General features: G+C 39.5%; 1 protein-coding gene across 4 annotated transcripts; it reads right to left on the reverse strand.

Moving 5' to 3' along the window:
• Positions 1 to 1,673: 1,673 nt before the first annotated feature.
• Positions 1,674 to 15,617, reverse strand: CFAP298 (cilia and flagella associated protein 298). 4 transcript variants are annotated; one of them, XM_065415754.1, is made up of 8 exons: positions 15,548 to 15,617; positions 14,598 to 14,781; positions 12,424 to 12,591; positions 10,979 to 11,046; positions 6,362 to 6,520; positions 5,665 to 5,796; positions 2,387 to 2,482; positions 1,674 to 2,278 (listed from the first exon to the last, which is right to left on the reverse strand). In XM_065415754.1, exons 2-8 carry the CDS (start codon positions 14,734 to 14,736, stop codon positions 2,168 to 2,170), a joined length of 873 nt encoding a protein of 290 aa, XP_065271826.1. In that variant the 5' UTR covers positions 14,737 to 14,781; positions 15,548 to 15,617; the 3' UTR covers positions 1,674 to 2,167. The 4 variants fall into 4 exon arrangements, with proteins under 4 accessions (XP_065271826.1, XP_065271818.1, XP_065271811.1 ...); XM_065415746.1 differs by having other exon boundaries at positions 15,541 to 15,611; XM_065415739.1 differs by lacking the exon at positions 15,548 to 15,617 and adding an exon at positions 15,147 to 15,209.
• Positions 15,618 to 22,736: the final 7,119 nt, after the last annotated feature.

A 22,736-nucleotide genomic window follows, 5' to 3' on the forward strand; every position in this document is an offset into this window, starting at 1 on the left:
TAGTGTATGGAAATGCCTGTTTTTAGTATGCACAAGTCTAAATAAATATTAAAACTTGTGGTGTATGTGGGGGTAGGGTGGGGCGGGGGATAGGATCTGATGGGGTTGTAAGGATCATGAAGATGGGGGAACCTTCTAAAGTTTGCAACAATGGTGGAATGTCCCCGATTCTGCTGCCCCCATGTCCCTTTTTATATTCTGTCTGCTCTGCTGGACTCCTCCATGCCTCCAAGCCCTTCCCAGCTGTTTTCCTCCCCTACACACCACATACAGAACCATTCAGAGCCAGGGAAAATGAACATTTTAGGAAGTTGTGCAAGAGAAGAGTACTAAGGCTAGCAGGGAACTGGAGAGGGGGAGACACCATAAAAGGGAGTCATACTTTACCAATTTCCCATTGAGTAGAGTAATCCAATTAACCTGATTTTGTGTCTCATTTTGTTCTAAAGCGAGAAAGTTATGCAATTCTGATTTTGATAAAGACTGCCTGCCAGTAACATGGACTCCATCACTCAAGAATAAAATGTTCTAGTTTCATCACTATATTATTTTGTTTTACAAAAAAAAGAACAAGGAATTGAGAATCTACGATAGGATTTTTGTCACTATTGTAAAGGAGTACTCTATTCTTTTTGCTGACATATTTAAATACATACTTAAGATTCCTCAATAAAAAATGGTTACTGTGGAGACTACTTTCCTTTAAAGTGGGTTAATTTACAAACAGGTTGTCTTAACTTCAGTCTTGGTGAAAAAATTCTTCTCCCATTGGTAACCCTCCCTAAATGAGACTTGAGTTATATATTGAAAGGTAAGAAGGGCTATACTTCCTTTTAAATTTTAGTTAAACAAATGAAAGAACAGCTCTCCAGCCGTCATTTGACATCCTAAACTTGTCAGAGCCAATGACCCACAGCAATTTTCCTACTGAAAAAGTTATTACATTTTCAAATTTGATTGTAATCAAATAATCTTTAGTACTGTGCACTGGATTTCAGCTAGCAGAATCCAATAAACTGGGTTTTATCTTCCTTTTCTTCTACCACTTGACAACAAGTAAACTCTCGTGAACATCCCTATTTGAAGGGTGCCGTAATTCAGAAGCCCCATGTCCAGTTCACTTTAAATCTGATAAAAAAAACCCAACAACCACCCTGTATCTTGAACCCAGACTTACTGCTATGAACTTTGAGAGTGATATAACTATTTGTGGGGATTTCAGAGAGGGGCTAAAATCAAGCTTATAGTGGAACCTCAATTATAACTGGCCACTTTTATAATAAATGTTAAAATAAAAAGTATCTGTTTGAAAGAAAATGTGATGTTGACATAACCACTGTAACATTTTCCAAAGCATAGCTTGTTTTACAATCTTAAAAGCACTTACAATTTTAAAAATTTCACCTTCATATAGACACAACTATTGCATTGTCTCAATCCTATTCAGAAGTGATGCTTACCATTTACAATTGGATTTCCTTCAGTCTATACATGAAAATGATGAAATATGAAAACAAGATAATATTAACTGGGCTCAGTTCCTTGCTTGCCATTTTAAAAGAAAAATAAGTATAAGTGAAAAATGAGGAAAATGTGGAGTGAAACTGAAGCATACAAAAAAGTTTCATTTTATCAGTGTTCAAACAAAACTACTTTGTTTAAATAATTGCTAACAAAAATCCATTCATTTAAAAACTGATAGCTTAAAATTAACCTTGGTAAGATACAAACAAATAATTAACACCACTGAATTTGCATTGATTCAAGATGGTATACATGAAAACTGATTTTCAAAATAAAGAATAAAACTTTAAGGCTACCAGCACAACCATCTAATTATTTTTATTAGCTATGAATGCTGTCTGCAAAATAATTTAAGATTTAATTATTCCAGTTACAAACATTTGTAAAAAATAGAATTATGAAAATTTACAATGTGTAATCTACATAGTCATACTACAGAAGAGTCCTGCTATAGACAGTTAATAGAAATGTGAAGTTTTCATTAAAAAACTCAAGCTTAAAATGAACCTCTACTATGAAACTGGAAATTTCAACATTTGTCACAAATACTAACTGAGGTTTACTAATGTGCTTGTCATATACATAACAAGGGTGGGTCAATTATTTATTTATTTCTAAAGAGGCAAAGTCTGTTTGGAGAGCTTCATCTCGGTCCCCACTTAATATCCTTTACACCATGAAACTGTCTTTTCAAAGCATGACTGTCTGCCCATTCTGAATTTAAATAGGCGTCATCATCATTTTCTTCTAATTTCTGCAAATAAAATTAACAAAGAAGCTTTTATGAAATAATTGAAAAGAGACTTAGTTATATTTGCTTCACTCTATTTGTGTCATGTAACACAGTAGAATCACTTGTTACCTTGAGTTCCTCCTGCTTCCTGTGATAATACAGCATCATCTGTTTTTGCTCTTCATTACTTATCACCGGTTCACGTGATGGGGCACCTTGTCCTTTCTGGAAGTAAATTGATAAAATTTATTCATGATGGTATGTTCAGTACAAAAAAAAAAAAAAGTACTCAAGAATCTTCAGGTGCTAAACAAATATTTCCTCAAACAGTAAGTCTTCTCAAGTTTCATGGCTTTATATAAGACAGAAGAATCAACGTTAAAGTTTAATTTAACTGAGAAATATTCCTCTATTTCTGGGCCCAATCAGTTACATTAAAGTCAAGGGAGTTGTGAGCTTGATGATTAGGCCTCTGTCTATTTTATTTACGAACTTAAAAATATTGAAATTTCTATAATAGTAATTAACAAAATCTTTCAGAAAGCTTTAGTCTATAATCACTGACATCAATGGCAAAGTTGTCATTGGCTTTAATGGTGCAGGATGAGGGCTGCAATTCTTAAGGTTACAAAACAAACTCAATAATAAAACATTTTTTAAAAATGTCTTGTTTAAATTCTATTTTTCCACAATTTAAAATTCTTAAAGATGTCTCATTATTGTCCTCATATACATAACAATCTTAGTATCTAAATTTGTGAAGCACATGATGTGCTTCCCCCCCAATTACATTGAATTTTAAATTCAAAGACTAGTTTTATCCATGTTCAGTTTGTCTATGTACACTGTACTCATGACACTGAAACAGTTTAATCCATGAGAAGCAATTAAAATTTACATTTTAACATAAGTATACTTAGATTTCATCTTTAATCATGGATGCGAAGGATGGTACAAATGCTAGTGTAACATCTATGTATGAAATTAAATAGTATCGATAAATATCTCTGCACATCCCAGAAACAGGCCTACATAACAAATAATAAAATAGGCTATTTCAATGACAGCAGATGACTGTTCAGCACTTGCAAAAGGCAGGTTGCTTACTAAAGTGCCTAAATATGGCTTTATGTGCCTAAATTTAGGTACTCATTTTTGAAAATCTTGGCCCAGGATGTTAACGTGTAGAATACTTAAGGTATAATATCCACAAATATGACCAGGAATCTGGGTTTGTTCCTCATTGGAATGAAACCAAATTGCCAACATTTCTTGGTGAATCAAAAATTTCATTTAGGAAACCAAAACATGGTGTTTCCAAAACCAAATATATGAAATTGACATTCTAGTCAGTTTCATTGTGCTGCTGTTCCTAGGGGTCTGCAGCTCTGGGGCAGGCAGCTCCACTATGCAGACTGTCCCAGGGCCAGGAACGTGACTGCTGTATGCACACTGAACAGATCACAATCTTCAAAAGGGAGATCCCTTATCTTCATTTGGACCTCTTTTGGTAGTCCTGAAGACTGGAGCCATGAAGCCCTGACAATGGAAGTGGCTACTGAGAGTGCTGCCAGATCCTAAGCACTTAATGCAACCTATACTGATGTTCAAGCTACGAACAGTCCTTAAGACAATAACTTTCAGTTCCTCCCTATGTTCTTGAGGGAGTTTCTCTATAAATCGTGTTACCTTGTCCAAATTAAGGTAATCAGATTTTGACAGAAGCTCCTGGTAATTTGAGATACACATCTACAGACTTGATAATGAATGCATCTTTTTGCCAAATAAATCTAGCTTTTTGGGGTCTTTGTTTTGCAGTATCCTCTTTGTGGGCCTCTGCTGATGTCACTACCAGTGACCAGGATCTGGGTATATGTAAAAATCATTTAGATCTCTTGGAGGGGACTTGAGCTACCGTATCTGGTGATCTTGAGTTCCCCCCACCACTGGAGCTGAAGAGCTGACTAGTACCGTAGCAGTACTACTAAACAATGAAGCAAAACATGTTCTATTGGCTGAGAAGAGCAATGGTGACTCATGTTGTGTAGTCTCTGCAAGATCACTTGGTACTGAGAAGAACGTCAGTATCAAGAAAGCTGGTGCCAGAAGCATATGCAAATACAGGGGTCCTCAGTCATGGTGCCGGGACCACATGTGCTAATACTAATACAGTTTGGTACTGAGAAGTTGGTACCAAGTGAACTGCGGACTGCTATATCAGAGGGTACCATGTGTACTTGGTGACCAGATTTTGCTAAAACAGCCAACAACCCAATCTGGGCTGTAAACTGCCTTTTGGGTGAGTGACCGGAAAAGATCTTTGCCTCATTTTACTAGGCCCTGGGAAAGGTGACCTAGGCCTGTGCTCACTGTGGGAACAATGTTCCTGCCTGTGCCTTTCACATGACTGGGTGGTGGAGGAGGACTTAGCTGACAGTCCTGGGCACTGAAGGGTTTGATCTCTTTGAAGCGAGGTTGGAGTTGAGCCACAGCTCAGAGGAGCATTAGCTGAGGAAGAATGTTCAAGCCCTTTTTTCTCTGTTTCCAAGGAAGCTCTCACTGAGTACTCTGGAAGAATTTAAGACAGGCCTCTCTCACCTTGTGTGTCCTCTTGGTGAAGGAGCAACACACTGAGCATCTATTAGGGATGATGTGCCCCTCGCCAAGACACAAAAGGCAGCTTGAGTGATTGTCATTGAACAGAAAAGCCTCATCAAAGACGAGGCAAGTTTTGAACCCTCCGGGCTTTGTTTCAGCCATAATCCTAGATACATCCCGTACTGGGGAAGTCCCTAGCACAAATAAAGTGTTTGTTTTTTGTTTTTTAAAGTGAGAGGGCCAATGGGTATAAAGAGAGGAAAAATTAAGCTTACCACATTACCTATCTTCACACACACAGAAAGTCACACAATACACAAGGAAGTAGACACTGCAGGGGTTCTGTCTAGCAGCCACAGTCAGTAAGAAGGAATGGAAGGACGGTTGGGCACACTCCACCCTTTATGACTTCAGGTGTGAGGGGATGCGGCGAGGGCATCCAATGTGCAGATCCCCAACGGACACTGGTGGCCAAAATAATCTGATCTTGCACATGGGATGCACATGTATCAGAAAGAGAATCCATGAGGACAATCACTTGAAGAACAAATTTTCTATCTCAACTTCCAGCAAATGACATTTTTATTTCATTTTTAGTCTAATGCGAACCTTAATATCTGCAATTTTTGGTTGTTCTTTCAAAAGTATATTCTGTAATATTGGCAGGATTTCACTTTAACTCAGTTTTGGTTTTATAACCTTAAGAGATCCAAGCTGAAATTAACTAGATCCATTTTCTAAATCTATTAGAAATTCTCTGTAAAAAAGTCAGTGCTGAATCATAAGTAGAGACTGACAGTAATACTCACTTTCTGTATCTTGACAATGATTTTAGTTTTTTCATTTTTGCCCACAAAGTCTGAAAGTTTGTTTGTTCTTTTTAACTCCTTTGCTGCCCACCACAATTGTGCTTCAGACTCTTCAATAACCTCAAGTCCAGCCTGTGACAATCATAATTTGCAAGAAAAAAATGACACTAGTAATTTTTGCATAAACAGAGACTCTTGCAGCAACCTTCCATAGTCAGTTTATAAGATGATCCCTCTGGGATTAACAACAAAAAGCTCAGTTAATATTTAAAATTCTCTTGGTTTTACACTCTATCCTTATTAAAAAAGGGTTACTGCTATATCTTTCTTCCTCTGATCTCAATCTGTAGTGTCTTGGTCATCCAATACAGTACTATCCTCCTCAATTCTGACTCCAGTTTTATCACTCAAGATGTTTAATTCTCATAGGTGTTTAAAATGGACAACCAAATAAACCCACATAAACTCACATTAGTATGGGGCATTTTAACTGAATATATGTTTGTTCATCTTATTTTTAATTAATTTATTGATATTTCATGTACTTTTAAAAACCATTAGAGACAAAAATATTTAGAAACCAACAAAAAAATCAAAGAATCACTGTCACATAAAATGAAGAATTTCTCTTTCCTTTCCTTGGAGAGCATAAATTAAATCCAGACACTGTATATAACCCAAATATGTTACTACATACGTGAGTTCCCGACAAGTCTTCTTTATCTTCAAACTCCATTCTAATTGGATCATGTGGAGGCAATCCCATCGGATAAACAATCATTACAGCTCCTCGGAGCTGGTCCAGTGCATCTTTCACCATCTCCATATTAACACATACGTTAGCTTGAACTTGTTTCTGAGATACAGACAGGAGCCATTGTTAAAATTTAAACAAAGTAATTAAGTTAGGAGGAAAGCATCTGTTTTGCAATCAGTTCATAATGTTAAACAGTGTGATATTTAAATGAAGCCAACTGGCTAAACAGAAACTTATGTCAGAGCAAATCACTCTTAGTTCTCTTTATCCTGATTCATAAAACAGCTGCACATAGAATAACAAGACAAAAGTTTACTGCTATTTGCTTTTATTGGCAAAGAAATGAAATCTCAAATATCCATTAAATGCCTGCTACACAACTTAATAAAATTTCTGCTGTAGCTGTCTATTGAACACAGGCATTCAAATAAGCATGCCGATGACTGTAGAAACTGGAGGGGGAAATCTCTTATTTTGACTATTTGTGATTCATGGACAAAAGTAGTAAAAGTCAAATGAGGGTAGAAAGGGGGTCCTATGGACCTGAGCCTTCAGGTAAAAGAGCACCTGCAAATGAAAGACACGAATGAGCAAAACACAAATGGGATCTGCTCTAAGGCAATGCTCAGCACTCTGTGCAGCTCATACAGAGATTTGTAGCAGCACAGACACTTAATTGCCATATGATTGGAAGAGACAAGGTAGATGAGGTAGTATCTTTTATTGGACCAACTTCTGTTGGTGACCTGAAGAAGAGCTCTGTGTAAGCTTGTCTCTCTCACCAACAGAAGTTGGTTCAGTAAAAGATATTAGCTCACTCACCTTGTCTCTCTAATATCCTGGGACTGACGCAGCTCCTACACTGCATACAACATATGATTGGAATAATCATTGCACAGATGAGAAGAAACAAGAAGCAGCTGAAACAAACTTTTATAGTTCACTAATGAATTTTGCCTCACCAAAGTTTTCAATACAGGGAGTTATAAAAAGGAGACTAAAAGAATGATGCCTCCTTATGGACGTTATTAGCCTCATTAGCTGGTAAGTATAATATATTGTTCCCCAATCTGCAAGACCAAACTTGGCAAGAAAAGTACTGTGTGTGTTCATTTTCATCATTATAGACTGATAATTTGAAAACAAATTAATCTCCAAAGCCAAGGGGGGAGAGGGATAGCTCAGTGGTTTGAGCATTGGCCTGCTAAACCCCAGGGTTGTGAGTTCAATCCTTGAGGAGGCCACTTAGGGATCTGGGGCAAAATGAGTACTTGGTCTGCTAGTGAATGCAGGGGGCTGGACTCAATGACCTTTCAGGGTCCCTTCCAGTTCTATGAGATAAGTGTATCTCCATATATTATTTATTTGTAAATTGACCATATTTTTAGGCACTTAGCTATAAATAATGTATATGCAAATAAAAAACATGTTTTCACCTTTCATCCAACAGCAACCCAAAACACTTCACATAAATACAATATATAAACAATTTCAACCCACTACTTACATGCAGCATCCTCCAGGGTGAAACACAGCAATGTTATGTAATAGTTATGGTCAGGAAATGAAAATACAGTATCTAGCTGCTAATTTTATGCAGGCTTTCCTCTAGAGCAGAGACCAAATTTGCAGGATTCAATTTAGCAAGGGACACAAAATTGCATCTCAGCACTATTCTAATAATCTACCTCATATTTAGAAGTGATATTGCCAAGAGGCCTCATATATATGAGTTGTCCAGCGTGACCAGAATGGCCAAATGGCAATAATCTAAAACCAGGAGATCATCATTCATGGCTCTCATAAGCAGGGTCACTACAAGGGGATTGCTGAACCCAAACTGGAACGCATGTAAAGGTGTCAGTAGTGCCTAAACCTTGAATGGAATGGTCACTGTTTTCCAAATCGCATCACGGAAAATGGGGAGGTAGGAGACTGGACAACAATTGGAAAAAAATCTATAATCAAATGGCAGTTTCTTGAGGACAAGCGCTGCATGTTTGCAAAATGGTCAACATCCTTGCTAAGTGGAACACTGATAATCCCTATCAGTGATGATATTATAGCTACATCACCTGTTTTAAACAACCAAGATGGATCAGAGTCAAGTGATGCAGGCAGGAAACTCAAAACACCAGACACATCAAAATAAGAAACCAAACTGAACATGACAGGAAATCAGGAACTCCTGACTCTCTTAATTATAGACTCAGAGACCAATTCTGAGTTCTAGTTTAATGTTTTCACCCCTCAGCTAAAAAAAAAAAAAATCACATCAACCAGCTGAAGGAACAAACATGGAGAGGGATGGGTGAAGAGTCAATCATGATTAATCAAACTGCTCACTAACAAATATTTCAGCTGGAAGGTTCCTTGCAATGTCCAAGGACAAGGACAAGTTATATCTCTGCCTCAGTCAGTGCAATAGCGTGCCTTCATAAAATCATTGCACAGAAGACGATCAGGTTACAGACGGCTCTCCAGCCATCTTCTCTCCAGTCTGTGCCCCAAATCCTATAGGTTCCTGAGAAATCATTATGGCATCTGGGAACACAACGCAAAGAGTATACAGGTTGCAAGCATGCTCCAGCGCAGTGGTCACCAACCAGTTGATCCTAGAGGCTCTTCCGGTCGATCATGCTCTCTGGTGGCACAGCGTGGTTGCCGCTAAGGTAGGGTCCCTGCCTACCCGGCCCCACGCCGCTCCTGGAAGCGGCCAGTGGGCAGGCGTCTCTCTCCGGGTGCTGCTCCTGCCTGCGAGCACTGCCCCTGGAGCTCCCATTGGCCTGGAGAGCTGTGGGGGCGGTGCTTGCAGAGAAGGGCAGTGTGCGGAGCCATCTGCCCCCCAACCAGGAGGCCGCACCCCAACCCCCAGCCTCCTCCCGGAGCCTGCACCCCATACCCCCTCCTGCACCCTGAACCCCAGCCCTGACCCCCCTCCCAGAGCCAGCACCCTGTACCCCCTCCTGCACTCCAACACTCTGCCCCAGCCCAGAGCCTCCTCCTGCACCCAAACTCCCTCCCAGAGCCCGCACCCTGCACCCCCTCCTGCACCCCAACACTCTGCCCCAGCCCAGAGCTTCCTCCTGCACCCAAACTCCCTCCCAGAACCTGCACCTTCACACTCTGCCCCAGCCCAGAGCCCCCTCCTGTACCCAAACTCCCTCCTAGAGATTGCAGCCCTCACCCCCTCCTGCACCCTAACCCCCTGTCCCAGGCTCAGCCCAGAGCCCCCTCCCACACTGTGAACCCCTTGGCCCCAGCCCAGAGCCTGCACCCCCTCCTGAACCCCAACCCCCTACCCCAGCCCAGTGGAAGTGAGTGAGGGTTGGGGAGAGCGAGCAAGGGAGAGAGGGGGGATGGAGTGAGCAGGGCAGGGCTTTGGGGAAGGGGCGGGGTAGATCCTGGGTTGCCCTTAGATTCAAAACGTGATCTTGGGCATAAAAAGGTTGGAGACCACTACTCTAGCAGCTAGTAGCAGTTGGTAAGCTGATCAATACCTGTGGCTAGCAAGGGGATGCTATCAGATATGACTTCGCACCAGAGACCAAAAAAATCCACAGGATTCATTGACACCCAAGTCTGAAGAAATAATGCAGCACTAATGCCACTATAGATGTAGAATAGCCACCAACCTAAAAAAAAGTATCAATTAGCATGTTCATTTTAAACCTAATGGGACCAAAAAACAGTAATATAAATCCCCATTGTTTGCAACATTTCTCCGTCAGCTTATGTATTTTAGAAGAATTTCAAAGAGCCACGGTTTACAAGGGAAAGTATATGAATAAAAAGTCATTACTGCATTTGTGCTTCTATGTCATAAACAAGTAGTGTGTCAACATAAAATATACAGCTATTCTTAAAGTGGAATTGAATAATTTAGGCCTCAATCCTGCAAAGACATACGAGTATGCCTAGTTCCATTGAACTCAATGTGACTACACATGATTAAATTTAAGCATGTGGATAAGCTTTGGAAGGATTGGGGCTTAAATCATCTATGGTATGAAAAAGTGATAACATAGGACTGGAAGGAACCCTGGGTCGTCGAGTCCAATCCCTTGTTATTGCAGACCACCTCATTTCAATTACTTTAATATTTACTCAATTATATGTAAAACTACAGCACACTACATTAATGAGCAATAGGTATTTTAATCTACAAATTTCCGAACGTAGTTAATTTTTCATTAGAAAACTTGACAAGCATTCACTCAAAGAATGTATCAATAACAAATAAAAAATGAAGAGCATGTGGGTGGAATGAAATGTGGTTTAATCATTTAATGCAAAATTTGTGATGCCAGCATTCACTCAGAGTTTAATATCTGATCCTGTAACTCTCTGAAAAAAATCTTGCCACAAGTCATTAAGAAAATGATTAATAGGAGTTCCACAGTTTTTATCAGACTATTCAAATTATTTCACATTGCAACTGGAAATTACTGTCCTTTGCACTCAAATGAAAAATTAATTAGTTATTTTTGAAAAACAGAAGAGCTATGTAGCATCCATAACGTTTTTGAAAGATTCAGTGTCACTTTAAAATCTTACCTTAGATATTTGTGCTTTAGCTTCCTCTACTGTCTTTTTTAAAACTTCTTTCATTTTTTCATTTGGAGCTTAAAAACAATAGATGCATCTTTAATACAATACATTAACATTTCTTGCTATAAAAATCTGCCTAAATATGCCATATATTATTATTATCTACTGTAAGCAAGTTAATTTAAAAACTACTAAATCACAAATCCAGAAGGCATCCTACTTAGTTTCACTCTATTTATAAGTCTAGAAATTCATAATCAAGTTTCTTGATTGTACTCTAAACATGAAACAAAAACACTATTTTACAATTGAGGGTAAGATTTATGACATGCACCCAGAAGGTCACTTTGATAGGGCTTTGCCTTTTAAATGGACTTGTTATACTGAAACATCATGTAAAGCTTGACTCTCCTGTATTAGCTCTGGCTCATATTGTATGTATTATTTTCTGTCAGTCTCTACTGTGTAAAATTCTGAGCTATGCTTTTATGGGAACTAGAGCTTTGAATTTCTTGACCTTTAATTTTAAATGTGGTTACTTTAAAAAATAGAAAAAGAAACAAATAAAAATAAAAACAAAAGGGTCATTGCGCCTTCCTTCTGTTAAAGGTCATTATGGTGTTGGGCATAGAAACTGAGAACAAGGAAACGGTCTCTTCTGTGATCTCAATGATTACACCGCTGGCACCTTGGCAGTGAGAAAACGAGGAGGAGGAAGCTGCCTGATTTCAATGAAGGTAGATGAGGGAAAAGAAGAGAAAAGAAAGAGAGGGGGAAATCTTCGTTAAATAAGGCCCGAGGCCATCTAATGAATGAGGAGAAAAAGAAATCTTAAATAACTATCCATTCACTAAATGAGGCTGGGGTCCTGTGGAAAAAATAGTATGTGATCATGTTATTAATAACTATATCTAGGGGCTGAATAATCGTTGCACAGGCAAACTTAATTCTGAAATTTCCTAATTTTTGAGTACTTGACTTTGCAACCCTATTGTTCTTTTAACAATTTTTGTGTGGATGTTATCTAAAATGTGTGTTGAGGAAAAGCAGTATAGTGTTATTTGTTCTTGATTAATATCAGCATTAAGTCAAGTCTAAATCCAAGACCTGATGTGGCAAATCCCATTTCTTGTGAGATTGCTGCCAAACAAGTAGTTTCTATGGGTTTAATTGCTGTCCAATACTACTTGAACTGCCTTTATAAATAACTTTATAATTATGTACTTTACAGGAAATGGACTGGCTGACAGATATTCCAATTGGCATAATTTTAAACTATACACTAACATCTACTTGTTTTTCTCTTATTTAAGAGTTTTGAGATTAAATTATAGGTTTGTTGTTATGAATTCAACAGCATTTAGTCAAAATATCAAATAATTTTAAGTTCCTCATGAAACTATGTCTTAGTTATGCTCACACAGAGATATGCATGTTTAAGATGCATTTACCATGTCCATTCCTTCGTCCAATTTCATCCTTTTTAAAGACACTTCCACCACTTGGTACACATTTATCTGCCCATTCATCCTTTAATTTCAAATCTTCAGTCTGTTCATCTGTCAGTCCTTGCATATTAGGAGGCAAGAAGACACCATGTTCTGCCAGTTCCTCCATTTCTTAAAAAACAAGGTCAGAATTTAGATGCAGAAAACAATGTTACGTCAAAGGCACTTATTTGAACAACAGGCTAAGTTTCAGCTTTTAAAGAGCTGCAAAGAGGGACTTTTGTAAGCACATATACAGTAGTGCCACCTGCTGTTTTGCTGCCACCACCTTTTTCTAGTGATAATTCCTAAATCTCCTTTGCTTAATTTCACATTTTTTGAGTAGTTAAACGAACAAATTTGAAAAATGGCACAACTATACTTTATTGTGATATACAGTTTAATAATTTTTTTTTAAATCTGATGTGGGAAGAGAACCTAAAACACCAAAGTATTGAAATTTGGTTTTGCCAACTTTTAGACTTCATGCTTGTGGAAAATGTTGTTGCATTATGATATCCTGATTTTTATACTGAAATGCTGTCTCTACGTTAAGTCAGGCCTGAGAAGTTTTGAGAACTGTTTTAATGACTGTAAAGTAACGAGGCATCAAAATAATATACATTGAAATAAAGAAACGGGTTTTAACCCTACTTTGAAATACCAAAAAGCAACACAGAACCTATGACTGACAACAGAATTACGCCAGCTAAGAGAAACGCATACAAATGGGTACAAGCACTGATCCAGAAGCTAGAAGTGAGGACAGCACATGGTTGCTGTTCCCTACTCATTCAGGAGCATGGATGGCAAAGATAAATGGAAGCTGCTTGTTCTTCTGGCCTGGCCAAAGTATCATCATCAGCGACTACCATGAGGGTCCCTTTCTGTGGTTAATTTTTGAGCTGCCTGAAAAATAGAAATCCCTTTTAATGAAAAACAGTTTAAAACAAAACAAAACTGCCCTGAATCAGGATGAAACATCAAAAATGCAAAAAAATGTCCAGGATGGGTTTTTTGACAAAAAAATCATTTTGGGAGAGCCAGGGAGTTCAGCCCTCCCCACATGCTCTGGGGTCAAAGAAGCTGCCTCTCCAGCTCCCAAAGCTATGTGGGGGGGGGGAGGGGGGAGAAGAAACAGAGCCCCTCATTTTGATTTTCAGCAAAACCGACATTTTCCTGCCAAAAATTTCAATTTTACAAAAGCATATTTTTTTGTTTTGAAAATCATTCCGATGAAAATTTTTGATCAGCTCTACTCTGTTCCCAGTTCTGCCACTGGCTTCCTGTATGACCTTCGCCAACATAAAAAGAACAGGAGTACTTGTGGCACCTTAGAGACTAACAAATTTATTTGAGCATATGCTTTCGTGGGCTACAGCCCACTTCTTCGGATGCATAGAATGGAACACACAGAAAGAAAATATTTATACATACAGAGAACATGAAAAGGTGGGAGTAGCCATACCAACTGTAAGAGGCCAATCAATTGAGATGAGCTATCATCAGCAGGAGAGAGAAAAAAAACCTTTGAAGTGATAATCAATATAACCCATAGAAGGTGTGAGGATATTTTAACATGGGGAAATAGATTCAATTAGGGTACGTCTTCACTTACATCCGGGTCCGGATGTAAGCAATCGGTTTTCTGAGTTCGATTTATCGCGTCTGGTTAAGACGCGATAAATCGATCCCGGATCGATCCCGGAAGTGCCCCGGATCGATCCCGGAAGTGCTCGCCTTCGACGCTGGTACTCCAGCTCGGCGAGCGGAGTACGCAGCATCGACGGGGGAGCCTTCCTGCCGCGTCTGGACCGCGGTAACTTCGGACTAAGGTACTTCGAATTCAGCTACGTTATTAACGTAGCTGAATTTGCGTACCTTAGTCCGAAGTGGGGGGGTTAGTGTAGACCAGCCCTTAGTGTAATGACCCAACCATTCCCAGTCTCTCTTCAAACTAAGCCAACTTAGTTACTCTTTCTGTGCCTCAGTTCCCCAACTGTGACATGAGGATAGCAGTACTTGCCTACTGCACATTAATAGCTATGAGGCTTTCAGATACTGTGGTAATGGGGCCACATAAGTACAAGAGATAGAATTCCCTGGTCGCTTGTGTGGTGTATGGATTTGGCTAGTACCTGAGCAAATACGCTGCACTTTGAGTCTGCTATTGTAGATCCTGGTGACTTGCTGTGTTAAGTCTTCCATGGAGATGCTGCAGGTTGTTTCCAGCAGGAATTGGCTCTCGTCGCCACGCTTCACATGGAGCTGAACCATTTCTGCAGAGACAGAAAGGAGATGGGAGTTGCTGGCTCCAATTTCCTGTCAGATCAAACAGAGAGAGAGAGAGAGAGATCAGGGCAAAAGCACTGAGAACCAGGCAATGGTGTGCTACCAACATTTTAACAAGGGACAAGCAACTTCCCTGCTAGCTGCAGCCAGGAGTGGGAAGGAGGACGAGGGAGGGAAATCTATTAGTTTATGATTAAACAAAAATGTTCTTGTCACAATCAAGAAGTGCTGCAGGTGCGTATGGGGGGGGGACTCTATGGGGTGTACGGGGGGTGCCGCGTGCGGGCAGCCGGGGCCCATAGGGGTGCGGGGAGGGAGGGTGTGTGCGGGGGGGGTGCGCACTTTGCGGTGCACGGGAGGGGGGTGCCCGGCCTGGCTCCTCCCCAGCCTCTCACCCGTCCCGGGGCCTGGGATTCGCTCCGCAGCGGCACGAGCCGACCTCGTGTCCGATCCACCGCTCCCCGGAAGGGCCCCCGAAATACTCCGGCCCAGATCCCCCAGGCCCGGCCCAGCGACCTCCCGCTACAGCAGCCACGGGCTGGGCCGAGCAGCTGCACCAGCCCCACGGGGGGGGGGGGGGGGGGATCTGCTCCCCCAGCCCAGGTCCCCCGTGTCCTGATCTCTGCCCCGATACCCCAGGCCCTGCAGCCCCTCCCCACATGCTCCTGTCCTGGGGGCTCCCCAGCCCCAAACCCAGCTACCCCTCCCTCCAGGGGAACATACGTTATCCTAGAGCACCCCAGGGACGCTGCCCTAAAGTCCCGCCCCGTGCCCGGACCTCCGATATACCCCAAACCTAGCAGCCGCCTCCAGCCACTGCGCTGCCTTTATTGCAGCACTGAGCTGCACAGCGCCCGCCCGCTCTCCCCGCGCCCGACACTGCTTCGCATGTAGTAGCAGTGCTCGTGCCCCGCCCCCGGGGGACCAGGTTCTCACCCTTCCTGGACTACCCTACTGTGCCCCTTTCAGAGTCTGAGTTGTCTTGCGTACCCCCAACTTTCACCGCACTTAACTACTTGCTTACAAAATCAGACAGACATACAAAAGTGCCACAGCCCCCCGTTACTGAAAAACTGCTTACTTTTTCAGTTTTACCATATAATTATAAAATACATCACTTGGAATATAAATATTATACTTCCATTTCAGTGTGATACTTGAGCTTGTTTTTCATTTCTGAGCCTGGTCGTTCTGGGAGGCAGTGAAGCAAGAGCAACAATTAAAGTTTTTTTTCACATTGAGTCTATTCCTGTAGCCCAGGGGTCAGTCTCAGCCCCCAAGTCCCAATTCACCTCCAGCATTTAAAATAGTGTTAAATATTAAAAAGTGTTTTTAATTTAGAAAGGGGGTTGCACTCACAGGCTTGCTGTGAGAAAGAGGTCACCCGTACAAACGTTTGAGAACCACTGCATCTAGCCTGTTGTAAAATGAGGCAAATACTGTATCAGTTGCTGTACCCCTGGCAGACCTCTGCGCACCTCAAAGGGTACACACCCCTGGTTCTAGGGTGACCAGACAGCAAATGTGAAAAATCGGGATGGGGGTGGGGGGGTAATAGGAGCCTATATAAGAAAAAGACCCAAAAATCGGGACTGTCCCTATAAAACCGGGACATCTGGTCACCCTACCTGGTTCAGAACCACTGCTCTGTGGCACCTGTGCAGATCTGCCTAAGCGATAGCCAAGCCATGATGATTGTCAGTGGGGCTTGGGGTGTTGCGTTCATGGCCACTGCTCAAGCCACAGCCTGGGCAAGTGTTACGGGGGCAGTGGAGGAGGCACCACCCTACTGCTAAATACCACCCACAAGCAGCACAGCAAATCCATCTGGAGCTACTGTGTTCACGATTGGTATTTAGTGTGTGTGTGTGTGTATATTATATATATATATATATATATATATATATATATATATATGTTCTTGCATACTTTGAGGGGTGTGATGCCCCAAGAACCCCAGCCACAAACTGCCCCAACAGGACAGGGGTCCCATCAGTCCAGGCTAGAACAGACACATTGTCTAGAAGTTGCCTCTGTTGCTAACCTTGGCTGCGTTACCAACTCTCAGGATTTTATCATGGGTCTTGGGATAGCTGGTGTTTAGCTTAAAGGCCCAGGGACCACAGCAAGGGTTGAAGCAGCAGTGGAGTTGACAGAGCCTTTGGCTGCACCTACTACCCTGGGAATTGTCAGCTCTTTGGCCCCTGCTAATTTAATAGCAGCGCTACCAATAGTGGAATGACTGGTGTAGACCAGACCATTGACATTTTTATTTCTCTGTGCAGCATGTGATGACATGGTGGTGAAGAAACACTAGAGACCTGGCTACAGTAGTACTTTTACTAGTATAAGACAAGTGTGAATATAAAGCCTTTTGTGATATCATTTTTTCTTGATTTTTAATAAAAGATGTCAATACTTTTTAAAATGGCAGAAGGAAGCCCAGACAGCATGATAGTGGTAATAGTCAAGAGGGTAATTTCAGGGGTTTCTCTTTTTCCAGGCATGTATTATAAGGTGAGAGTTACCCTGCCTATAGTGGGCAGGGATGGGGAGTTGCCTTAAAACATAGAAAGGAATATAGCTCTAAAGAAATAGCACATCGCCTAGTGCCCTCAACACACCAGTCATGGCTGCAGCCATCCAAAGTGATTGCACAGCAGCCAGTCTCAATCTAGCTATGACAGGGATCAATGCCCATTCACTGTGAATAGACAGCGGATCCTGGTGGGAAAAATATCTACTTCTAATGCACTCCACACTAAAATAACTGCACCTCTAACATAATTTACAAAACCAGAGAGAGGGTGCCTATCTGATCCAAAATCACTGCAAATTTGGGCACTTATTTTATACTTCCAGATCTATTAATATACATAATGTTAAGCAGTTCACCACGTTACTGTGAAAATTAATTATCCATGGGTAAAAAGTCATGTGACTAAGATTCTCAGAAAGTTACCATATGTTTTAAAAGGACCCTACTAATTCAGAAAAGTAGATTTTAAAGTTATCGATTCAAGCTGAATCGGAAATGTAAGAGAATGGAAGAATGATTTGATGGTGAAGGGGTCGTTTAATGAGGGCAGTGGCTATTCCTCCTCATTCAGAAGTAGAGGCAACAGCAGCAATGGAAGCTGCTTGTCCTCTGGCCCAGCTAAAAAGCAGCAACAGGAGGGATCGCTGTGTGGGTCTCTATTTGTGGTCAACATTATCCTTTAATTTAGGAGAGGAAGGACAGTCCTATGGTTAGGGTTTTAACCTGGGACTTCGGAGATTGGTCTTAATGTATAGCACTACCGCAGCACAGCTGCGCCACAATAGTACTTTAGTGAAGATGCTACTACGCCAATGGGAGAGCTTCTCCCACTGGGGTAGTTAATCCACCTTCCTGAGAGATGGTAGCTATGTCGACAGGAGAAGCTCTCTTGTCAACATACTGCTGTCTACACAGAGGGTTAGGTTGAGATAACTACGACACTCAGGGGTGTGGAATTTTCACACCTCTGAGCAACGTAGTTATAAGTCAGTGTAGACCTGGCCTGAGATCCAACTCTCTGCTTTGCCTGTGATCTTGGTCCAGTCACTTACGCTCTGTGCCTCTGTTCTCCAATTGTGAAATGGAGATAACAGTACTTTCCTACCTCACAGGGGTATTGTGAGAATAAATGCATTACAGATCATGAGGCACTCACATATCGTGATAATAGGGGCCATGTAAGTACCTAAAATAAAAGAGAATAAAGATAAACTAAACTTCTTAAAGACAGGTGTATTTACTTCAATAATACATCACTGCATTTCACAGGATAGATACGGAATGTTGTATGCCACCGAGTTTTAATACTGCAGTTTTGTAAAGTATACAATCATAAATATTGTGTGCCACAAGCAGTAAAATTGTAACACATTAACAGAGCAATTTACTACGGGGAACACAATTCATGAAAATACGTTTAGCATTTCTAATTTTACTTCTCAGTATTTTAGTACTTTTGGTAGTAATTATTTCCAGTAATACACATTACAGTGGTTAGCTATTTGTACTATATATTTTAGCATCTTTTTGTGCAGTATTTTGTCAAACTCCTTAATCCCATACAAGTGTTGAGGTGCTGCATATTAAGTACATTTTAGACAGCAGTTTGTAAGCACTGTAATTAAATATTCATCAAGGAACATATTCATCACAAAACTGCAATTTGCACAAGCAAAGTTTCCAAAACAAAATTGTTTTGCTAATGTAAGACTGTATACCAAAACCACCAATCACATAGATGTTTTAATAGCCACAGTTTAAACTAGTTAATTCACATATTGAAGCACAAAGTTTATCACAGGTACTGTGTTTAAAATTTACAAGAACTTTTTAATGACCTGAACAGAAGAAAAGCACAATATAAAACTCACTACTGTAACTTCTATCCAACAGCATCTCCTAATTATACTGTTAAAGGAAGAATGGATTATTTCTGAATGGAATATTTTGATAGTATTGGAGAATTTAGAAGTAGTATTGTCATATTCTTTTGCTGCTATAAATGTAATGCTAGTAAACTATGATTCACTTACAAATGGTGCAGAAATAGCATAATTTGTTTGCTAATAAGCCAGTAAGTGCAGGTGTGTATGGTGGCTCACCCCCAATACATCTCATAATAAAATGTTGATGCATTCCATTTTTGATGAATGTACACAACTTTTTTATATAAAAGTCATGTTATAAAAGATACTGTGAATGGTAAGGAACATTACCATTTCTTTAGCATACACAAGTGTTGCTAAAGAAATCTGTGCTATTTTAAATTCCTTCAAGATACCAAAATACCACATTTTATGTAAATACCGTGAACTCCAGAAAACCATAGAAACAGGACCAGTTGCATGTTTACAGTATCCTATGCGAAAAGATGTAACCTCCACTGACTTCAAAGCAGCACAACAAATGTGGCATTTACAACCTCTGGGAGAGGGAAGAATGCTGATAGAACAGTACCGTTCAGCTCAGAGGGTTGCTGCTCTCCTGCTTTCTCTGCTGAAGGCAAGGTTTTGAAAATATAGCAGTTAGTAGAGAGGGACGAAACTGGGCACAATGGTGCCCAGAACACACTCCTGAAGTCACAGCATAATTGCTTATTTCCTCACCCAGATCTTTACAGAGGACGAGAAACTCTTCTGGAATGACTGGGACACAAAAATGAGATAGCAGGAGATAAACTAATTGAAATACATTGCTCTCCATTGAGGGAGCCTGTTTTTAAAAATCAAAGCAAAAGATGAAAAATGGGATTTATTTTTTAAGGGTGAAGAGAAAGACTTTTGTAATATCAGTAGTTTCCAATTTCTGGGGGGGAAAAAAAAAAGCCTTTAAGAGAGTGATGAATAAATGAATGAAATTGAATACTAAATAGCTATTCTAAGTTTACATCAACAAATGGTGGAAATTACTAGACACAAAAGTCAATAAATTTAATATTTACTATATTAATACATGAGGTCTTGTTTGTATTTTTTGTAGTAGATGTGTTTTGTAGCTTTGTTGTTTATTTTTGTTGTTTGAATTTTTTTTTTGTTTGTGCTTTTTTTTTTTTTATTTTTTGTGTGTTTTGTTCTTTGTCTTGTTTGATTTTTTTTTGTTTTTTATTGATTGTTCTTTGATTCTGTGAAGTTCTTTGTTTGTTTTGATTCTTTGTTGTATTGTTTTGTTTTGTTTATTTTTTATTGTGTTTTTTTGTGTTTGTTTGTTTGTTTTTTCTGTTTGTGTACTCTGAATTATTTTGATCTTGTTGATTTTTTTTGTGATTATTGTTTGTATTTTTATTTTATGTGATCTATTGATACTTTGTTTGTGCTTGCTTTGTATTAAATTTATCTGTTGATAATTACTTGTTATTCGATAGTTACTTTGCTAGATTATACCTTCCACTGTCAATATTTTGATTGACTTTGGCTGGTCTTTGTAATATAATTTGAATAGTCTAGAGTTGCTAGTTTTTTTTGTTGTGTTGAATGTGTGTTTGTTGATGATGTTTAGTTGCTAGACAGTCTTTGGAAGTCTCTTGATCAGTAAATGAAATTCCTAGTGCTAAATTCAGTAAACTGTTAATACTAAAAAGTCATCTATTTCGATTAACGTGGTATCCTTTCGAATAGATTAACTAAGTTCTATGTAATTGATGGACATCTAAGTTCTAATTGTGCACAACCTTGATATAGTACATATTCAAAATTTGTACACAAACAGTGGTTGCTATGAATAGAGTTAAGGTTCAGTGCATTTGACAATGAATATTGCACATAGAATAACCTCAATGCCCAATTATTCTTTTGGATACACCTAGCAACAAACTTAAAATCTCTTGTATTTTAGAATGTCTATCTTTCTGTAAAATCTTGTGTTGGTGACACTTTAGGTGCCAACAAAGCAAAAGGATCTGCAGGGGATATGGTCTGGGTTATTCTTGATGGTACAGGAGGTGCAGGTGGTCTTCTTGCTGGCAGCGTATAGAAGGGATCAGTAGAATTCCAGTCATTATCAAAGGTAAAGTCTGAGCCAGGAAATATATTTGGTTCAGTGCCCACTAAATCTGGAAAACCAGTAGGTTTCCTGGAACTGACTCTCTTGAATTCTGTAACACATTCAGAGGACGTCTTTAGTTTTACACTGGAATCCTCCTCTTCCTCAAATGTTACCCATCCTTTTGGTTTTGCGTTTTTCACTATTGAAGATTTACTTTGCAAACAAAACTTGTCTTCAAAAGCACTGATAGAGAACATAGGCTTGCCTTTACTAGGATTTGGAGGATTTAGAGAGGGGAAAGGGTTATAAGCAGCAGGTCCTTCTATTAAAAGCTGTGAAGTTACTTCAGGTTCTTGGGTTTCAGTTCTAAATGGGTTTCCAGCATTAACAGTTCTTTCAGTGAAAGGATTTGTGCTGTTCAGTCTGGTAGCCAATGAATTTGGAGAGCTGCGTACATGTTCCTGGGATTTGCTATAGGCTGGATTAGGAGGCATTGCTGGCATGCAATTTACAGTATCCAAAGTGTTAACATTGCTTTGTGTTGCAGAAGGCAACCAAGTCAACTCCTTTTGGTTTAAAGTTGGAACAGGTGCTATTCGAACAGATGTCTGAACCTTTGATGCAGCAAGCAGATTAAATGACAGATCTTCAAAAGGGTCATTGTTTAATTGTGTTTCAAGTTTAATGCCATAGACTCCATTTGCGTTAATCTGTAAAGAAAACAAGGTGTTCAGTAGTAGCATTTCAGTTTGCTTTTAAGATCTTTATACTATCTCCCATTTCTCATTGTTCCTATGGCAAGAGTAGAAGCTTTGGGGCTTAAACAGAAGCTTCAATGCAGTTTAGTTATAATATATACAATGTACACATAGTAATGATGATTATTTGTTTTCTTGGCAACATTCTTTTAAAAATCCCATTTGCCAAGTGCACAAAGACAAATAACTCCTTAGTTCTTGTAAATATAAATATTTTACTCTTATTTGCTGATGCAACTTGAATACATTTCATGCAATTATCTGAATCAGACAAAGCACTACTACTGTACATCACATTTAACAAATTATAAAAATTACACGTTACCATTTGAAGAACTGGGGCAAATATGGTATATTCTAAACAACTGATAACACAGCACAGAAAAGGTTTTAAGTGCTGTGGGATCATTGTTTATTCACAATTTATAAAAAGGGTGATGTTATTAATATTTAAATATCACAATGAATGGAAAATTAGTGTTAGTAGTATATATTTTACTTTTAAAAAGCCTAAATTAAGGCACTCATTTCTCTGCACATGAAGTGATGATCACCAGCCTTTTTTAAAAAAAACAAAAAAACAAAAAAAACAGAAAATTTATTTTAAATAGCAAGTTTTAATTGTTTAGAATATGACCAAACGAGAATAATAACAATTTTCTCCATGCAACTTCCTCATCTTTTAAAAACGTATGAAAAAACATTCC

Source organism: Emys orbicularis, chromosome 1 (genome assembly GCF_028017835.1).
Source record: "Emys orbicularis isolate rEmyOrb1 chromosome 1, rEmyOrb1.hap1, whole genome shotgun sequence".
In the NCBI taxonomy this organism is placed as follows: domain Eukaryota; kingdom Metazoa; phylum Chordata; order Testudines; family Emydidae; genus Emys; species Emys orbicularis.

Bases quoted from the DNA above. Each gene is read 5' to 3' on its own strand.
- CFAP298 (XM_065415754.1), bottom strand. From the start codon at position 14,736: ATGGTTCAGCTCCATGTGAAGCGTGGCGACGAGAGCCAATTCCTGCTG. The intron at 6,521-10,978 runs GTAAGATTTTAA...TCTGTATCTCAG, and splicing joins CTAAAGCACAAATATCTAAG to AAACAAGTTCAAGCTAACGT. The intron at 2,279-2,386 runs GTAACAAGTGAT...TTTTATTTGCAG, and splicing joins GGAAGCAGGAGGAACTCAAG to AAATTAGAAGAAAATGATGA.